The sequence below is a fragment of the Vigna umbellata genome, chromosome 1 (genome assembly GCF_029865625.1).
Source record: "Vigna umbellata cultivar VRB3 chromosome 1, Vumbellata_1.0, whole genome shotgun sequence".
Lineage (NCBI taxonomy): Eukaryota > Viridiplantae > Streptophyta > Magnoliopsida > Fabales > Fabaceae > Vigna > Vigna umbellata.
In genome coordinates, this window is record NC_142165.1 from 31,846,916 (window position 1) to 31,868,319 (window position 21,404).

Genomic DNA, 21,404 nt, shown 5'->3' on the forward strand with positions numbered 1-21,404 from the left:
TCATTCGTACTCATGAACACAATTTTAACTTTAATAATCCCTTTTAATTTTAATTTAATTTTTCCTCTTTTAATTCTTTTGTAATTTTAAATAAACATTTCAATTTAATTTTAACATAATTTTCACTATGTATATTTAAATTTATATCACATTTATTTTTAAGATAAAATGAAATAATCTAATTATATTTAGTAAAACAACTTTAATTTATCATAATTATCACATTATGTACAAATTTTCATCTTAAATACACTTAAAGAAGATAATATTTTACTTAATTCATATAAAATGGAAAAAAAGACTATATATATAATTATTTATTTATTAGATTTAATACCCTATTTTGTCTCCAGTTTCGCTCGAAAATGTCAAATTAGTCCATCCTTTAAAAAATGCGTCAATTACGTCCTCACTTAATAAAATTTGCATCAATGAAATCCCTTCCGTTAAATCCGTACAAACGACGTTAATTATTTTTCTCTCTTATTAAGTAACGCCGTTTGTACGGATTTAACGGAAGGGATTTCATTGATGCAAATTTTATTAAGTAAGGACGTAATTGACGCATTTTTTAAAGGATGGACTAATTTGACATTTTTGAGCGAAACTGGGGACAAAATAGGGTATTAAGCCTATTTATTAATAGCTTTTTTATATTCGTTTGATTTAAACGTATTTATAAAAATTGAAATCAATGTCGAAAACAAACGTGGGTTTCAAAAATAATGTAATCCTCACCTGTCACATTAAATTCCGTACTGATATCATTCAATTCCAGAATTCTCGTGAACGATGACAACGTCGTACCACTGACAGCAAGCAAGAGTTTTTGCACCACGGACAAAATTTCAATTCATTATGAAAAAAAAGTTACTTTTACAGTCATGATAAATTTACATAATTTGTAATAATACAACGATGGAAAACAGATATTTTGAATTTTAAATTAAAAAGTAATATTAATATAATTAAAATGTTATTATTTTAAAGTGTCACTTTATGGAACCACTCTTCCATCATAAATTCAGTAGTACAGAGGAAGATATGACCATTCTCCCTTCACCGTTGTTCTGAAACAAATAGTGTAAGAAATGAGTTCCCCGGACGCAAAAGAGAAACAGCACGCCGTGTGTGTCCCATTCCCAGCACAAGGCCACATAAACCCAATGCTGAAACTAGCAAAACTCCTTCACTTCAATGGCTTTTACATCACCTTTGTCAACACCCACTATAACCACAAACGCCTTCTCAAAAGCCGAGGCCTGAACTCCCTCAACGGGCTTCCCTCGTTCCGCTTCGAAACCATCCCCGACGGGCTTCCCGAGCCCGAAGTTGAAGGCACACACCACGTGCCTTCGCTGTGCGAGTCAACCAGCACCACTTGCTTGCCTCACTTCAGAAACCTCCTTTCCAAACTGAACAACGAATCCGGTGTCCCCGCCGTCTCTTGCATCATTTCTGACGGCGTCATGAGCTTCACTCTGGATGCTTCTCAGGAATTAGGTCTGCCAAACGTGTTGTTTTGGACCAGTAGCGCATGCGGGTTTATGTGCTACGTACATTACCATCAACTTATTCAACGGGGAATTGTGCCATTCAAAGGTTAGTCATCTATGGCAAAGTTAATGTAAAGCTGCTTAACATTATTGGTGAAAGTTTGCCTGCTTTAGAAAGAAGAGTTTTTTCATTCAATAATTATGTGTGATATAGATAAAATTTTTACATTTGACATTATTTTTATTTTTTTATAAATAATACAAAAATTCACTGATATTTTATTTTTGTACAGTGTACCGTTTTTGTTTTGACAGAACTTTTTGGGATTCGTATTCATATTTTATATTTAAATATTTTAATCAACACATAATTTTTTTACATTTTATATAATATTTTCCTTTTTATTTTATTTTATTTTTTAAAAAATATATAAAAGTTTCCTTTTATTTTTATAATAATTTTAATTTTGTAATCGGGTTCGAATGTAAATGTGTACCACGATTATTAATGTTTCTACTTCTCTAACTCCAATTATTTGGAGATGACATTTAATTGGGTAAGGTAGAAGAAGAGAGAGAGATAGTAAACCAGAAATAATAAGCGTGACAAACGATATCATTACAAAAAGTTAAAAGAAAAATAAAATGTAAGATTTCTGAAGTTAATTACATTTATTGGAAGCTTTAAGCAGGGAGTAAGGTTGTTGACTTTAATGGAACTTATGAGTTTAATCATGTGATTTTTGTATTTGACATGCAGATGCGAGTGATCTCACAAACGGATATCTGGATACTACAATCGATTGGGTGGCAGGCATTAAAGAGATTCGATTGAAGGATATTCCGTCCTTCATTAGAACAACAGATCCAGAAGATATTATGCTTAATTTCGCTCGTGACGAATGCATAAGAGCTGAAAAAGCTTCTGCAATAATTTTGAACACGTTTGATGCCTTAGAGCACGATGTTTTGGAAGCATTCTCATCCATTCTGCCTCCTGTGTATTCCATTGGTCCCTTGAGTTTTCTGTTAAACAATGTCACTGATAAGAGGTTGAACGCAATAGGGTCCAACCTATGGAGGGAGGAACCAGGGTGTCTGGAATGGCTTGATACTAAAGAAGCCAACACAGTGGTTTATGTGAACTTTGGAAGCGTGACAGTTATGACAAATGAGCAAATGATTGAGTTTGCATGGGGACTGGCAAACAGCAAAAAAAGCTTTGTGTGGGTTATAAGATCAGATCTTGTGGTTGGTGAAAGAGCTGTTCTACCTCCAGAGTTTGTGACACAAACTAAGAACAGAGGCATGTTATCTGGTTGGTGTCCCCAAGAGCAAGTGTTGGGTCACCCAGCAATTGGAGTGTTCTTGACTCACAGCGGTTGGAACTCAACGTTGGAAAGTTTGTGTGCAGGTGTTCCAATGATATGTTGGCCTTTCTTTGCGGAGCAACAAACAAATTGTAGGTTTTGTTGCAAGGAATGGGGGATTGGGGTGGAGATTGAAGATGTTGAGAGGGACCAAATCGAGAGGCTTGTCAGGGAGATGATGGACGGTGAAAAGGGTAAAGACATGAAAAGGAAAGCTGTAAATTGGAAAATATTGGCCGAAAAGGCTGCTTCTGGCCCCACTGGTTCTTCGTTTGTCCAGTTTCAGAAATTGATCCGTGAAGTTCTTAAGGGCAGAAATGGTATGACAATTATTTAGAAAAAGGTCATGATGGGGTAATATGTATCTATTATGAAAATGAATTCCTTATGTTTAGGTTTCCATTTGGGTGATGATGGGTGATATGTCCCTCTAAAATTTCGTTTATTTGTTTCCAAATAAAGCCAGTTTGAGTATATTAGCGCATTCCAACTTCAACTTTATATTTGTTTCAACGAACATAAATCTTTTACATATGTGATATTATCTTTATTTATCTTTTCCTTTTCTTTTTCTTTAAAAATATAAAATTTTATTTTTTTTATAACTGTTTTATCTCTTATGATATATATCAAATAAAAGTAATTATATATTATTTATTATTTTCTAGTTTACCTTAATTTTAATTTTGTGTGTGTATTTTTACCTGTTAAAATAATAATTTGATGTTGGTTTAACATTAAAAACACTAAAGCGCTTCTAGAAAACATTGTGACATTCACCAAACTTTTTAAGTGCACCGACCATTCAATATGAAACTCATGCATAATTGTTATGTTTTTAATATATACAAGCCTGTCTAATCCTAACCTGCACCACCCTACTAAATATATTTGAAATTGAATGTGAGGCATTAATTATATTTAGGTTTAATAGGTTCGGAGGTCCTATATTTGCGGGTTCGTTTCACTTGGGTCCTTCAATTTTAGAAGTGATCAATTAGGTCCCTAATTTAACAAAATTGAGTCAATAATACCCTTTCCGTTAAATGTAAGGGAATCTGAATACAAATTAAACAGGTGGCATGCTGAGGCATCATTTTATTTTGCAGGTGGCAGAGTTTGAGCTTAATACGTGGCAATTTCTGCAATTTTTAATTTGCATTCAGATTCCCTTGCATTTAACGGAAAGGGTATTATTGACTCAATTTTGTTAAATTAGGGACCTAATTGATCACTTTTAAAATTGGAGGACCCAAGTGAAACGAACCCGCAAATATAGGGACCTCCGAACCTATTAAACCTTATATTTATTACTTGCAAATATTGGTTGGAGGGGAATATAGGCCCCAGAGAAGTTATCTCCATTCCAGAAGATCCATGATTTCCACGAGTACCATGTAAATTTTTACCTTGAATGGGTACTAGATTCCAATATTTTTTTTTCTCTGGTAAACCCATTGCGGAAAGTAATAGTACCAAAATATTTACTGAATGGGATCGTTTTCCTTTTCACAATTTCGGAAATTAGTTCTCAAAAGCTGAATTCTAAGCCGATGGCAAAAACAATATATAAGAGTGGAAGTTACTCTGTTTAGAAGACATAATTTAAATTAAACAAAAAATGATATGTCTTTAAATAAGTTCAAAACAATTTACTTTTTATTTATATCACTATTAAAAAATTGATTTATTATCCCGCACATTGTGCATCGGTTCACCAGAACCCGAAGCATAATATTACGCGGTGGTATTTTTGAAATTATAACGACAGTATAGGCCTCGGTTGCAACAGAACTGCAGTCGTATATGTCTTTCGGCCTCGGTTCTAAAAGGAACCGCGGCCTATTCTCCTTGTAAAATTTTGACATTCTCTCCAAGTCAGTCCTAAAATAAATTTGCCAGGGAATAGGCCTCAGTTCTGAGGGGAACCGCGGCCTATTGTGCCTGCAAAATTCTAACATTCCCGCCAAGTCAGTCCTGAAATAAATTTGCCGGGGAATAATAAGCCTTGGTTTTGAGGGGAACCGCGGCCTATTGTGCCTGCAAAATTCTGACATTCCCACCAAGTCAGTTTTGAAATAAACTTGGAATCAGACCGTCAGGGAATAGGCCTCGGTTATGGGGAACCGCGTCATATTGTCCCTGCAAAATTCTGACATTCCCACCAAATCAGTCCTAAAATAAATTTGGAGTCAGACCGTCAGGGAATAGGCCTCGATTTTGGGGGGAACCACGACCTATTGTCCCTGCAAAATTCTGACATTCCCCCAAAGGCAGTCTTGAAATAAATATGGAGTTAGACCGTCAAGGAATAGGCCTCGGTTCTTAGGGGACCCGCGACCTATTCCCTGATCTGAACAAATTTTAAATATTTAAGCGAATAGGTCTCGATTAGGCGGGGAACCGTGGCATAAAGGTTGAAAAAAAATTTCAAAATTGCCATTTCAGATCAGTTTTAATTTTTTTTAGGAGAATAGGCCTCGGTTATGTTGGGAATCGAGGCCGTAACCCCTCTATTACCGTGGTTTTCTAATGAACCGTGATAGTAACATTTGATTAGGTTAAAAAAATATTACAAAGAGTGAGCAGTTTCGTCTTCCTCGAACACGAACAGTTTTCTTCTCCAGCGATTTTCTCTACAACTTCTTCTTGCCCTCGCGATCTTTCTCCCTTCTTCCTTACGCCACCGTTGTGCCGTCGTCGTGATTGTAGAATGACTTTCCTCCTCATTTTTCATCACCTATGTTTGTATCCGATCAAATTTGGCTTTGGTCGCCGGAGTTTTTTCGTTTTTTTTAGTTTTTGGGTTGGTTTGATACGTTTTTTTATTGATTCGGATTATCAAACTTATGTTTTGTTGTATTTTTTTAGGTATTGCATTTTTTCTTTTAAATTTGTTTCGTTTCAAACCGCGGGTTGTTCCATCTTCTCCATTATTGTGTGGTTTTTCATGCTCCCAGGTTCGTATTATTCTGTTTATTAATTTTCATTTTGTTAATTTTTAATTTTTTGTAGATTGAATATGAATAATTATGTATGATTGAATGTTTGAATTGATAATTTGAATGCTTTTTAATTGTTTGATTGTATGATTGTATTATTATGTTTATTAATTTTTATTTTGTTAATTAATTTTTAATTTTTTGTGTGTTGAATATGAATAATTATGTATGATTGAATTGATAATTTGAATGTTTATTAATTGGTTGATTGTATGATTGAATTGATTGCATGTTGAATATATTGTATAATTGTATGATTGTAATTTTGTAGAATATTTACGTATGGATTGAAATTGGATTAATTTACCACGTATTAGTGCTAAGTAGGAGAGAGGGGTAGAGGAATTTATACAATTTGTGCAATGTAATAAGGGTAGAATTGATGATGAACTGAAGTTTAGATGTCCTTGTATAAACTGTTTGAATGCGAGAAAGTTGAACGCAACCCAAATTAGAGAACATCTTATCTATGACGGTTTCTTAAGATGTTATATAACATGGATATGGCACGGCGAAGAAATGCAATTTCCGACTGACTCCCAAACTGAAAATGTTATTGATTCCACCATGGAAGAAGATCGACCGGATGAAGACAAATTAAAGGACATGGTCTGCGATGTTGGCGCAGAAAATTTTGCCAAAGCTCATGTGTATGAGACGATGTCGACTGATGCGGAAACACCTTTGTATATCGGTTCAACTAAGTTCACACGTTTGTTAGCGGTGTTAAGGCTCATGAATTTGAAGGCAACTAATGGATAGACTGATAAGAGTTTCACAGAATCCTTGACGTTGTTGAATGAAATGCTGCCAGATGGAAATACACTACCCACTCGTAATTATGATGCGAAGAAAATTCTTTGTCCGATGGGTATGGAGTATAAAAGGATACATGCTTGTCCCAATGACTACATTTTATATAGGAAAGAGTTTGAATTTTTGAGAAAGTGTCCAAAATGTGGGTTATCACGATACAAGTCAAAAAACAATAGTTAAGATAATGGTCAGATAGAAAAAAATGGATCTGCTTTGAAAGTTGTTTGGTACCTTCCAATTGTGCTCAGACTTAAGCATTTTTTTGCGAATCCAAAAGATGTTAAAAACCTTAGATGGCATGCATGTGAGAGAAAAATTGACGGGCTGCTTCGTCATCCAGCTGATTCAAAGCAATGGAAAAATATTGATCAACAATTCCTCCAATTTGGTAAAGAGTGTAGAAATCTTAGGCTTAGTTTAGCCACTGATGGAATAAACCCATTTGGTAATCTAAGTACCAATCCAGTTGTTGACCAGTTATATTGATAATTTACAACTTATCTCCTGCATTGTGCATGAAGAGGAAGTACATGATGTTGTCTATGATGATATCTGGTCCAAAGTAGCCTAGAAATGACATAGATGTTTATCTAAGTCCACTAGTTGAAGACTTGAAGTTGTTGTGGGTGGATGGGGTTGAAATATTTGATGCATTCGCTTCTGAAACTTTTGTGATGTGTGCAATGTTATTTTTCACCATTAATGACTTTTCAGCTTATGGTAATTTGTCAGGATACAGTGTCAAGGATCATAAAGCATGTCCTATGTGTGAAGAAAACACTACAACTCATCAATTGAAACATGGAAGAAAGATTGTGTATCTACGTCATCGGAGATTTCTAAAATGTAATCATCCATATCGAAGGTTAAAAAAAGCATTCAATTGATATCAAGAGAGAGACGAAGCACCAAATCCACTTACTAGCCTTCAAATTCTTGAAAAAGTTAATAAAATACATCATGTATTTGGGAAAACATCCAAGAAGTCATCTGTAACGACCCCTTAGAAAAAGAAATCAATATTCTTTTATCTTCCATACTGGTCAAATTTAGGTGTTAGACATTGCATAGATGTAATGCATGTAGAGAAGAATGTGTGTGATTGCTTGATTGGTACGCTACTCAACATTAAGGGAAAGACAAAAGATGTAGTGAATGCTCGTTTGGATTTGGTTGACATGAATATCCGAGAAGAGTTGACACCTAGGGAGATTGGTAAATGTACGTATTTGCCCCCTGCATGTTACACAATGTCTAGACAAGGATTATCAAAGTACCACAATGATATTCTTCAAATATGAAGAGTTTAGTGTCGATGCAGGACTTAAAGCTTGTTGGCATGAAGTCTCACGATTGCCATGTCTTAATGCAACAATTGTTATCGGTGGCTATTCGTGGAATTTTGCCCAAAAATGTTAGGCAAACCATAAATAGGTTGTATTCATTTTTCTCATCAATTTGTAGTAAAGCCATCGATCCTACAAAGTTAGATGAACTTGAAGGCGAGATTGTTATCATCTTGTGTCAAGTAGAGATGCTTTTCCCTCCATCTTTTTCTGACATCATGGTACATTTACTTGTTCATTTGGTTAGAGAAATCAAGTTGTGCGGACCGGTATACTTAAGATGGATGTATCCTATTGAGCGTTATATGAAGATTTTGAAAGGGAACGTTAAAAATACATATCGTCCCGAAGGTTCAATGATTGAAAGGTATATTGCTGAAGAAAGTATTGAGTTTTGTTCAGATTACATGACATCAACAAATCCAATAGGAGTTCCTCGCACATCATGGTTGAATAAATGTTCTACAAGTAAAAGCATCCGAGGTGTGAATATGGTGAGAAAAGATCGCGAAGAATTGTTGCAAGCACATCTTTATATATTGAACAACACAGAAGAGGTGATCCCTTTTTTGCAAGCACACAAAGTCATTGTGAAGAATAAAAATCCAAGACAATCAGAGAAATGCCAGTTGATGAAGCATAACAAAACATTTATGTCTTGGTTCAAATCTGAAATTGACAAAGAGTCACATTCTTCTCAGACTTTGTTGTGGCTTGCAAATGGTTTAAAGTTTGATGTCGTATGTTGTATAGGTTATGAAGTCAATAATTGCACATTCTATACGAAGACTTTGGATGATAAAAGCACAGTACAAAATAGTGGAGTCAGTTTAGAAGTTGAGTCGTTTCAATTTTTCACATCAAAAGATCAATCTCCTGTACTTGGATCAGTGAGATATTATGGTATAATAGAAGAGATATGGGAGGTTGATTACACCAAGTTTTTTGTTCCATTGTTCAAATGTAAGTGGTTTGACAATAAGAGTGGTGTGAAAAATAGATGAATCAGGTATGACACTAGTTGATTTTCGAAAGGTGAGTTATCGAGACAAACCGTTTATCATGGTACATCAAGCATCTCAGGTTTTTTATGTCAAAGATCCTACGTCTAACCATTGGTATGTCGCTCTTCAAGGCAAAAACAAATTGAAGTTAACGAAGACAATATGATTAATATTCATATTGCTGATAACCATTCATTTCAAACAACGACAAATTTGGATGACCGACCTCTAGTTGACGATGTACATGCAATTCGGTCAGATCATAATGAGGGAATATACATATGATGAATCTATATCTTTATGTATGAATTTCAAATTTGTGTATAAGTTTTTTTATTAATATTACATAAGTCTTTTATTATATTTCCTATGACTACTATTACATGTTTTGTTAAATTATATGATATTACATAAGTGTTTTATTAATATTACATGTTATTTATTTTGACAGATATATGGTTGACCATCCACATTCATCAGGGAATGAGGCTCCCCCATCCAGACCTACTAGAGGACCCACCAAAATGAAACAACTTTTGGTTAGAAAAAATAGTGGTGAAAGAACACCCGTGAATGTTAATATGATCACGGGTGTGGCATCTGGCCCAAATGCAGATGACTTCCGATCATACCTTGGAGTAGTGGCGTGTGATAGGATTAATATTCTTATTCCATCTTTTGACCATGTGTCCGAGGTTGATCGAAACATTATATGGAACGATATATTAGTAAGTTAATTAATATCATTTGAATTACAATTTGTTTATATTGATAATTTTGTACTGATACAACTTTATTATGTTTATTTCAAATGGCATTTGACATTCCAAATGTCACAACACTTAAAAATAAGTGTTTATCAACTGTTGCTGAAAACTTCCGGGGTTTTAAGAGTAAGTTGACCTCGAGATATATATTTGGAAGCAAAAAAAATAAGTCTCCATGTCAAACAAATAAGGCCATTGATGAGGAGACTTGGCGCCTCTTTGTACAGAGTCAGACATAAGAGGAATGACAGGTTAGTATAGTTGATATTATTCAATTCCTCATGAACAAATATATATCACACTACAAGAAAAATCGCATTTATATACGGCCGAAATCCGTATATAACATCAAAAATCCGTATAAAAAGTGGTGTTATATACGGATTATATACGGTCAAAAATCCGTATATAAAAAGGGCGTAGATAACATTACATACGGATAATCCGTATATAAGTTATATACGGATAATCCGTATATAAGTTATATACGGATAATCCGTATATAAATTATATACGGATAATCCGTATATAAGTTATATACGGATAATCCGTATATAAGTTATATACGGATCATCCGTATATAAGTTATATACGGATCATCCGTATATAACTTATATACGGATCATCCGTATATAAATTATATACGGATAATCCGTATATAAGTTATATACGGATAATCCGTATATAACTTATATACGGTTAAACAGATCAATTTGAATAGCATACCTGCTCATCTAAACAAACAATTTACAAGACCTGCCCATACCACACAGACAATTCACAAGACCTGCACATTATATCCATTCACAAATTTGATAAATAAATTAAGTCTTAAAAAGCCGACAAACAAGCGTTTCACATTAATAATCCTAATAAGAATGTTTACATAATTGTGAATTATAATAAGTTCAAATAAGATGAAATAAGTTCTTGAGGGAATAAGTTTGAGTCATAGATGCCCTACTACTAAGAACATAACTAATAATCTCCATAGACATTATCATCTTGTGGTTGATCTGTTGGTTGCTGTGCTTGGTGTGGTTGCTGTGCTTGTTGTGGTTGCTGTGGTTGCTGTGGTTGAACATTAGCTTGTGGCTGATTCTGGGATTGAAGAAATTGTTGTGCAATTGCGGCTGCAGGAGGTGGAAGATACTGCATCATGACACCAATAAAGCCTTGCAATTGAGAGTTCATCTGTCGAAGTTGGTCATCATGGGTTGATACTCGTGTGTGGAGGTTAAGAATGTCCTCTGCAATCGGTTGCTGAGAAGAAGATGCCTGTGTCTGTTGTATGTAACTATCGACACAGTCATCTTGAGCACCGACATTTCCAATGCCGTATACGCGTCCCTTGTACCTTCCACCAGCAACATCCAACCAACATTGGTTCCTCAATCTTTCCTCATCTGCAGGGTCTAGGGGAGCACATGTTGAAGCCCCAACGGATGCTGTCTCAGATCTTATTTGAGAAAATCTGGCTTCAAACTCTTCCTGTTAAATGAATATCGTTAAATAGATACACCTAAGAATTATATAACGTAATAAAGAATAAGTTAGTAGAAACTAACATGTGTCCGCCTAGACCTTTCATCGACAAATTCTCCTGTTGATGCTCGAATATGTGTCTGCTGAAATATTTCATCAACATGCACTGACCGACCAAGCTCCTGTGACTGCAAGCAAAGAAGATGTTAGTTGTTAACATCAAATATTTTTAAAGTTTATCCGTATAGAAATGTAAAACTAAATTTATATGTACCAGACGAATTGCATGCTCATGCTCATGAAAATATATTGTAAATGGTAACTAATACCATGAGCTTTGTTTTCTTATCTTGCTAATTATAGCTTTTCAACTTCTTGGACTTCCATTTTATTATCTGTCAGGTTAGGGATGTGCCAAAGAATAGAAGCACCCTAAATGTTCAATCAAATGCATAAAAAGCACAAAAACATGTCATAACTTGATGGTCGAGCCAAAACCCCTAATCACAATTGACAACTTGACCTCATAAGAGTCCATTACTGAACGTATATAGTAAACATGTCTAGTTTAAAAAATAAAACGTGGGAGGATATATTAGAATTTTCAAAAAAGATATTGGATATATTTTGAAAAAAAAAATTAGTAACTTTTCATACTATAAATGTGAAACAAAACTTCCTTCTTCTTTTCTTTTTATAACTATTAATTAGTACAGAAAGTATTCTTTGATTTTGTATTCCTACAATGTTACTTACGGTAACGTTGCTTTTCTATTACTTCGAATACATGTTAAAAATAGAAAGAAAAAAAAAAACCTTAAAAAGTTAGCTAGTTCAACACATGTTTAAATCAGGTTATTTAGTGAAATGTGATAATAGTATCTAGTGTAATTTTGTTATGTATTTGTTAGTCCCACGTATTTTTCTGTTCTTTTTATTATTGTGTATGAGGTGATGTCCGACATTAATTTATTTAGAAATGTGATCACATGATTTAGGTTTGGAATCGACAACTTAGTGTGGAACCTCTACAATGCAGAAAGTAGTGAAGCATCTATTTATGCCGACAACATGACCGAGAAAGGATTGACTATCTCAATCAAATTCAAAGCAATATCCAATTGGCAAACAGTGAACATCAAATGTTCCACTTGCATTCGCAAGTTGCCTAATCTACCCAACTATATTTGCATTTGTTTTCACGTATTCTCTTATCTCATTATGCAATATTCTAAAACTTATAAATGAGGACTAATATGTCCTTTAAGTGGACTAATATATTCATTGAGAAGATAGCTTATGTTTTAATGAGAGAAGAACATACTTCTTAATCAAATATTTATTTTAATGGTATATGAATTGATCTTTAAAACATTAGATCAATCATAATGTTTCAGGACCGATCTCATAAATACTATACCAGAAAATATGTTTAGTTAATGTTTATATAAGTGAGCGTAGAGCTTTTTACATTAATCATCTTTCTAAAGTTGGTGTGGAGCATGCTTTTATTTTTGTAATTGCTTTATAAGTTAATAAACTTTAGTTATATAACGATAATACTTTACAATTCGTGTTCGTTTGTCTTTACTCATTAATTTAAAATTTACAGGTAAGATAAATAAATTCCATTGCCGGAGGTAACATGCATATTTTTAAAACATGTACGTTAATGTTGTTAATTTTAGTATGCGTTTAAGTTATATCTAATAATTTAAAAATTTCAATATAACGCCATAGAAAGAAAAAACAACTGACTAATATATATATATATATATATATATATATATATATATATTCCAATAAAATAAAATTCACCTGAGAAAAACTATAATAAGCATTTTTTAACTAGGAAGGTGAGGTTTTACTTAAAAGTATTTATTAGTAAATAATTATGTTCTGAATAAATATTTATAGAAAAGAGTACAAGAAATTATTTTCTTATAAATTAAAAAATGTTTAAAATCAATGAAAACACAATTACAATTAATTGAATTCAAACATTTCAAAATATATCATCAACGATTTCAATATTAAAAACACATCATAACTAATCAAACTTAAAATAATTTTACTGACTTTAGAGTTACTTGTATTATTAGTTGTTTGAATTATAAGTAATAGCATAATCAAAGTTGGGCAACTTCAAATGTCTAGATACTTAAGGAAACATCACTAGAACATTGATAAGAAAATGGATTAATGAAGAAAATAATCTTTCTGCATTAACGTAATCGGTAAAATTTCATAATACTTATAAACAAAGGTAAAGAAATAAGAATAGTGAAACTTTATGGTAAAAATAAATTTTCTCCAGTTGAATTATGAAGTAGAACTTTTTCATTCCAACACTTATTACCATTTAAGATTTGTCCATGGAAAATAATAAATAGTTTCGAAACAAAGAGAAAAAGTATAGAAAAGAGGTTAGAAAGAGAGACATACAGAGAACATAAAAAAAAACTAAATAAACTCAGTATTCAAAAATTAAAAGAAAAAATGTAATTAAGTACGTTCACAGGAAGATAATATGTGTGTATTTCTTCACACTCTGCTTTGACAGAGTAAAGCTAATATGCACACCTAACAAACATTTATATATATAGTACTTCAGATCATTGCCAAATAATACAAAATAACAAAAAAATTTACTTGGTTTTGGGGTTCAATAAAACTGCAGCACAACAATGATTATGGCCTCATCGGCCAGAACTTCCAAAATCAAGGATCACAAGCATGATAAAAAACTTTTTGACAGTTGAAAACAAAAAGAAATGTATTTGAACACAAAAAATTGGAAACTTACCACCCGAAATATGTATTCATTTTTTTCCCTCTCAATTATTTTCATACATAAACATCAATAATGCAAATGATGTCATCCTAACATAACATTTTAATTAGAGCTACAACATCGAGACTTACCCTGTTGGCAATATTGTTGGAAAGCCACTCCAGACCCTCATAGAGACCCTCTCTAGAAGTTGCACAAGTGCTCTAGATATACCTGAAATAAATCAAGCCATTGAATGAGAAGGGGTTGCTCACACATTCAAATCTCTTTGGCCAAATTAAATATAGTACTGAAGTTCCAGACTAATCAATGAATGTTCCTCTCATATATATGTAAGAAAATTCAAATCATTAGTATTATCAATGGAAACTTTTAGATAAGGACCGTATCTTTGTACCAGTGGCATTGACGGAATCAATGAAGACCAAACTTGTCAGTTATTTCTGCAGCTTTCGTTGCCTTAGGAAGGTCTTGTTGGAAAAAACAAGCAAAACAACATCTCTAAGTTAATCCTTAAACTCATCCCTTGCCTCAACCATTCGGTCTTTATCATTGTTATCAACCACAAAAATGAGACCTTGAATGTTCTAAAAATAAGGCCTCCATAGTGGACAAATCTCCATATAGCAACTAAAATTATAGCAAAATTACATAAACTGTTAGGATATAAGATAATAGGATAGATTGGGTTTAGAAGTTAAGAGTATGGGTGTTAGGGAGGAATTGTATAATGAGGTCACTATAGAAGTGACTGACAGAGTTATGCGCCAGTTTCAGCAACAGTTTGAGAGTTATGGCATGCGCCCGATGCCATCTCCTGTACAGGAACAAGAACATGTTGTGCCTCCCACAGGTAAAATTAATAAACATTTATGTTCAATAATTTCTATGTTTAGTATAATCTAACATTTACTCTAATAGGGAGAAGCGGGAAAGGAAGTTTTTCAGCACCAGCCATCCTAGGGGATGACATGGACGATGCTAGTCCATATCTGCTATTCATTTTAGATGGTACCGGGACGATGCTGGTAGCTCTTGGAACAGTGTTTCACGCAGCGAATGTTGTTCATGGTATAGAGCTATCAGAGGATGAGGTGAAGGTCTCAGTAGACGACATTATCATACCATATGCCTCAGTTCCTCTGCCCACAGATGAGATTTTCACTATGGCATAGGCATTCCAGTCTTTTATCGCTTGGCCTAAACACTTGGTTGGTTCGGTTTCTGATCCCCCGGTATGGAATTCTACTTTACACTTCTATATTTTAAAGTTTACATGTTATTGATGTCAAAACTTATCTTATTTTTCCATGTAACAACAGACGCATGCACAGGAGAATATTCGTTTATCTGAGGACGATCCTCTTGGTGCATTGTAGCAACTTGCTGACATCATTGGAAATAAGCCTTTGGAGGTTGAATATGATGCTAATGTATTTGGGAGAGGCTCTGAGGTCCCAATATACCTACATAGCCAAGATGTCGAGAGCTTGCGTCGCGAACAGAAGAGTTGAATATTACATTAGTTCAGCTATGGATGATGTAAGTCTATGAGCAGTTATTTATATAAAATTGATTTATATATCAAGTATACTTATATCAAAGGTAATTTTTGATTTCACGTATATGTTTGGTGTCAGTAACAACTTGGGTTACAATGATGTCTATGAGTTCATTGATCCCCAAGTCATTCACGAAACAAATGATTTTGATGAGATCACAACATATCTCAAGCAGATTTGCAAGCGGGAAGAAGATAATTTGTATTCCTTATATATTTGGGTAAGTGAACTTTGTTAACATAATAAAGTTCCATATGTGATTTTAATATATAATAATTAAGTTATTATGAATTTCAGGCGCCATTGGCAACTACTTGTTATTTCTGTATAGGAGAGCTATGCTTTGTGTTTCTGCTCATTGCACAAGTCTCCTCTCAAACATCTCAGACAAGTAGTTGATTGGTAAGAACCTCGATGTTTGGACTTTCTTTGTTATATAAATGAATGTTAAAACCTTTCTTTTATATATAGTTCTATTTCAACAAGTATGATGTTGGTTGGGAGATCAATTGCTAACAGTAGAAAGCTTGCATGGATTGCTCTCAAGGTTTGACATATGTTAAAGTCATACTTTCTTCTAGTTGCTTTGTTTTAATGATTTCATTAACTATTTACAACTGTGATGATATATTGTAGTGTAACAGACAGAATGGGTCATATGAGTGTGGATACTATGTAATGTATTGGATGACCCTCATTATTCGTGCCCATATCACAAGAGGCTGGGAAACAGTAATATTTAAATTTAATGAATTTTGATTTTCTCCAACATTTGGAATTCATATACACTAATTAATAACAATTGTCTTGTGCAGAGATTCAAGACTCCTACTCCAATTCCTGAGAAGCCACTTACATTGCTGAGGAAAGCAATTGCAAAACATTTAGTTAGATTATATAGTAGTTCATAGTTATTAGATTTAAAATACATTAGAACATGTTGATTATATAGTTAATAGACTTTGTACATTATGTGATGTAAATATTGACTATTGTGTTGAATCTGTGTTGTTATGATATTGTTTGATATGCAGGTCTGTTTTTGTGATAATGGATATCACAAAAACAGACCTGCTATTAAAAAAAATTGCAGGAGAATAGGCCTCGGTTGTGTCAAAACCGAGGCCAAAGGTTACACGAAAATTAAAAAAAAAAACAGGGTTTTGACCGCGGTTCAAGCAGGAACCGTTGTCATATCCCCAGGTTATTACCTCGATTGTGGTAAAACCGATGCCAAAGGTTACACGAAAATTAAAAAAAACAGGGTTTTGGCCGCGATTCACACAAGAACCGCTGTCATATCCCCAGGTTATTACCTCAGTTGGAACCGCGGCCTAAAGTATCAGAATTTTTTACCTCGCCTGTATATACCGCGGTTCTAGAACCGAAACGTATATTCAAAAACAACCGTTGTCGTTTCCCTTCGTTGCACTAGTGTATCTTATAATCTTTCTTATATTAATTATTGATTTTCTTACAATTAAATCATATTTTATAGAAAATACTATGATGGGATAAATTGATGAAAATATTGATATAAGTAAATTTCATGTTTTTCTATTCCTGATAATATCTTCTTTTTTAGTATGTAGGAGTTTTGTACTCCATATATGTGAATTTACTCGGTAATATGACTTGTTTTGGTGATCTCAATAAGCTAAAGCATCAGTTTGTATAGTTTCAAATTTTGGAAATATTTGTTTGAAGTTCGACACTTTTAACTATCCATTACAAAAATTTTAATTTTAAAGGTCTTTATTACCTTTAAATCAAGATCAAGATCAAGTATTACTAGTACAACAAAGAGAAACGACAATGGTTGTTTTTTACAATATGATTCGATTTTCGAACCAAGACATATACAAACGAGACAAAAAGTTATAAGTTTTTTGTCTCAATTGAGAATCAAGGCAAAAAGGTGTAAGCTTTTGCTTCAGTTCAAATGCAACCGAGGCAGTAGAGATGTGTCTTTTGACTTAGTTGTGGTTCATATGAGTTTAAATTTTTAATTTTAATTGAGAATCTACTTTGATTAAAGTTAGAAACTTTGATATGATTGAATGAATTTTTGCCAATAATTAAGAATGTACTTTGATTAGTGGTAATAACTTTAACAAGAATTAATCAAGAATGTACTTTGGTTAATTAACGTTTTACTTTACAAAAGAGGTAAAAGAATAGACATAATTAGACATAGTAATATTTAATTGAAAATGTACTTTGGTTAAATTTACTATGATTAATCTACAAAGTTCTTTCTTTTAATTGAGAATGTACTTTGGTTAAGTGTGAGAATGCCAACAAATTGATTGAGAATTTGCATTGATTAAGTTCAAAATCTATGATAGTAATGAATTGAACAATAATCTTTAGATAACCAATAATGAATCCTATCTTGAAAAAGGAGTGAAATCAATCTTTATCTTTATCATTACTTTTTAATCTTTTAAATGTTTTTATAAATTTATTTCTTTCTATCTTTTGTTATTTGGTTCTTTAATCTTTTATTTTCTATTATTACTTATATTATTTTATTTGACTAATCCCTTTTTGAATAGTTTTTATATGAACTAATTTGTCAGAAATCAATTATGTGTTCAGGTGTGATAATGTTGTAAAAACAATTTTTTTTAAATGAACATCGGTTTAGGAGGAGTCTGACGTCAAAATTAACGTCCGGAGAAAGGGGTCTGACGTCAAATTGACATCTCCCAATAAGATGTCTGATCTGAGTTGGACGTTAAATATTGAAAATAACATACGTCAAAGGCCTTTTTTTATAATAGTGATAATATATTATCAACCGTGAGTTCTTAGACTTATTTTTATCATTATCAAAGTTTACTCCTTTAATACTAATCTGCATCTTCTTCTTCTTTTATTTGATTTATTTATTTATTTACGTATCTATTTATTTATTAAAATTAAATAATATATATTCTTTCGTATGTTGTTATAGAATTAGTTTGGTGATTATCAATGTTTTGTTCAATTTATGATGGTTTTTGTATAATTATTTTTAATTGATTCACAGTTAGTTCAATTTAATTTTTTTTTTATTCTACGACATCACTCATAAATTTTATCTCTAAATTCATTCTCTTTCGTTCCTAAATCTTCTTAAAAAAATAACACAAATTTCACTTTTAGACTCACCTCATTCACTCTTTTCCACTTTTAGCTAAGTTATATTCTGTTTTCTTTTTAACTCTTTTAAGAAATTTTCGGGTTTGGACATGTGTTTATGTTCCTTAAATGTGTAGTATTTATATATATATATATATGATATAATGATGATGTCATATTTCATTCATTATTTCCAGAAAAAGAAATACACTATGAGCAAACTACTGTAGGTCATACTATTGTTTTTAGAAACTCAGAGAGAATGTGAAACACGAATACTTCAATTAAAGTCTACGATGGACGGCAATTATTCAGCACTATTAAATATTTTAATTAAACACATTTTTGCTTTCGTTCCGCACTTTCAATCTTTCCTGGGCTAGATCTTCTTTGGATATACACACACGTTTTCGAAAAAGAAAAAAAGAAGTCTGCATTCTTTCAACCTTCAATTCTCCATGGCCGACGTGTGCGGATATATATATATATATATATATATATATATATTATTTCTTTTTAGTTTTTTATTTTGTTTCATTATTTTTGTATAGTATAAAATATTAACCGAGTGGTTACAAACAACCAACCGGATATTCAGGTAATCTGTTTATATCTTATTCTGTTTATATTTTATTGGGCTTATATCAGCTCAGGATCCATGAGATAAATTATAAATACAAAGCCAGGGCCAAAAGCCAGGTACGTTCCACTTACGCATTATTCACTCTGCGTTACTCTCAAATATTCAATAGTGATAATCATTCACTAAATATTCAACCAAGAGCCGAGGCTCTTCAAATCACACGCCTAACTTGGGCGTCGGAGTACCTTTTGCAGGTACATCCTCCCTCGTCAAGAAGGAGACCGATCGGTTTGTGTCAACACCGATCGGCCAATAGCAGGAGTTTGGAGGCGAGCGAGCGGCCCAGACACGTCAGCAGGTTAGTCTCTCGGTCCCAAAAATATCTACCGAAACATTTTGGCGCCCACCGTGGGGCCGAGCGGCAAACCCAACGGTGACCACGAGGAGCATGGAGGAACAACAAAGCTGAACGGTAAAGCCCGTTCCCTATGAAACACTCTACGTGAATCATCATCTCTACGTGAGACGTCATCCACAAGATAAGTATTTTTTGAAATATGAATATTTCATAAAATATCTAATTAATAATAGATATTATAACAACTATTTTATATATATTTTTTAAATATATATAGTATAATCCATAATATATTATATGATATATGATATATATATTATAGTATATAACTATAAATATAGTTATCTAATTATTATAACCGAAATATTTTCTAGCATGATTAAAATAGTCAAAGAAATTGTTGTGTGAGAGATAAGTATCAATAGCAATATTATAAAATCTCAAGACGGTTTTGATACCTTGTTTATTATCTATGTGATTTATTCGGTGCAATTCATAATATCTGGTAACCGAATCATTTATTATACGGTCATATACCATAATATATATCATCATGAGAATTTCAGCAATGAACATCTTGAAGAAATATATATATCAAAATCCACGCCATCAATTATGCAAGTGCATACTAAGATCTAGTCATAAACGGACTTCATGGAATTCAATTAACGAAGGGGAAGTCTCCTATTACAAACACTGATTGCCAATTTCGTCAGCAAAGTTCATAATTAACGATCAAGTCAGGGACCGAGCGGTAAATCCCTCTCGGGAGAGAGGTAAAGCCCTCTCAAAGACGAACGGTAAATCTCGTTCACTAGGAAACACTCCTAGATCAAAGTAGAGGTAAAACCCTCTCAAAGCCGAACGGTAAAGCCCGTTCCCTAGGAAGCACTCCTAGGTCGAAGACCGAGCGGTAAATCCCCCTCGGGAGAGAGGTAAAGCCCTCTCAAAGACGAACGGTAAATCCCGTTCACTAGGAAACAATCCTAGCTCAAAACAGAGGTAAAACCCTCTCAAAGCCGAACGGTAAAGCCCGTTCCCTAGGAAGCACTCCTAGGTCGAAGACCGAGCGGTAAATCCCTCTCGGGAGAGAGGTAAAGTCCTCTCAAAGACGAACGGTAAATCCCGTTCACTAGGAAACAATCCTAGCTCAAAACAGAGGTAAAACCCTCTCAAAGCCGAACGGTAAAGCCCGTTCCCTAGGAAGCACTCCTAGGTCAAAGACCGAGCGGTAAATCCCTCTCGGGAGAGAGGTAAAGTCCTCTCAAAGACGAACGGTAAATCCCGTTCACTAGGAAACAATCCTAGCTCAAAACAGAGGTAAAACCCTCTCAAAGCCGAACGGTAAAGCCCGTTCCCTAGGAAGCACTCCTAGGTCGAAGACCGAGCGGTAAATCCCTCTCGGGAGAGAGGTAAAGCCCTCTCAAAGACGAACGGTAAGTCCTAGGTTAAAGTTGAAGGTCGAGAGGTAAACCCCTCTCGGTAAATGTGGAAGGTCGAGAGGTAAACCCCTCTCGGTTCATGTTGAAGGTCGAGAGGTAAACCCCTCTCGGTAAATGTGGAAGGTCGAGAGGTAAATCCCTCTCGGTTAATGTCGAAGGTCGAGAGGTAAACCCCTCTCGGTTAAAGTCGAAGGTCGAGAGGTAAACCCCTCTCGGTTAAAGTGGAAGGTCGAGAGGTAAATCCCTCTCGGTG

At 33.7% G+C, this 21,404-nt stretch overlaps 1 protein-coding gene across 1 annotated transcript; it reads left to right on the forward strand.

Moving 5' to 3' along the window:
- The first annotated feature begins 1,021 nt into the window (after positions 1 to 1,021).
- LOC124823512 (7-deoxyloganetin glucosyltransferase-like) lies at positions 1,022 to 3,397 on the forward strand. Its single transcript, XM_047295722.2, has 2 exons — positions 1,022 to 1,602; positions 2,257 to 3,397. The coding sequence occupies exons 1-2, from the start codon at positions 1,092 to 1,094 to the stop codon at positions 3,201 to 3,203; spliced, it is 1,458 nt and encodes a 485-aa protein (XP_047151678.1). The 5' UTR covers positions 1,022 to 1,091; the 3' UTR covers positions 3,204 to 3,397.
- Positions 3,398 to 21,404: the final 18,007 nt, after the last annotated feature.

Bases quoted from the DNA above. Each gene is read 5' to 3' on its own strand.
- LOC124823512 (XM_047295722.2), top strand. From the start codon at position 1,092: ATGAGTTCCCCGGACGCAAAAGAGAAACAGCACGCCGTGTGTGTCCCA. The intron at 1,603-2,256 runs GTTAGTCATCTA...TTTGACATGCAG, and splicing joins GGGAATTGTGCCATTCAAAG to ATGCGAGTGATCTCACAAAC.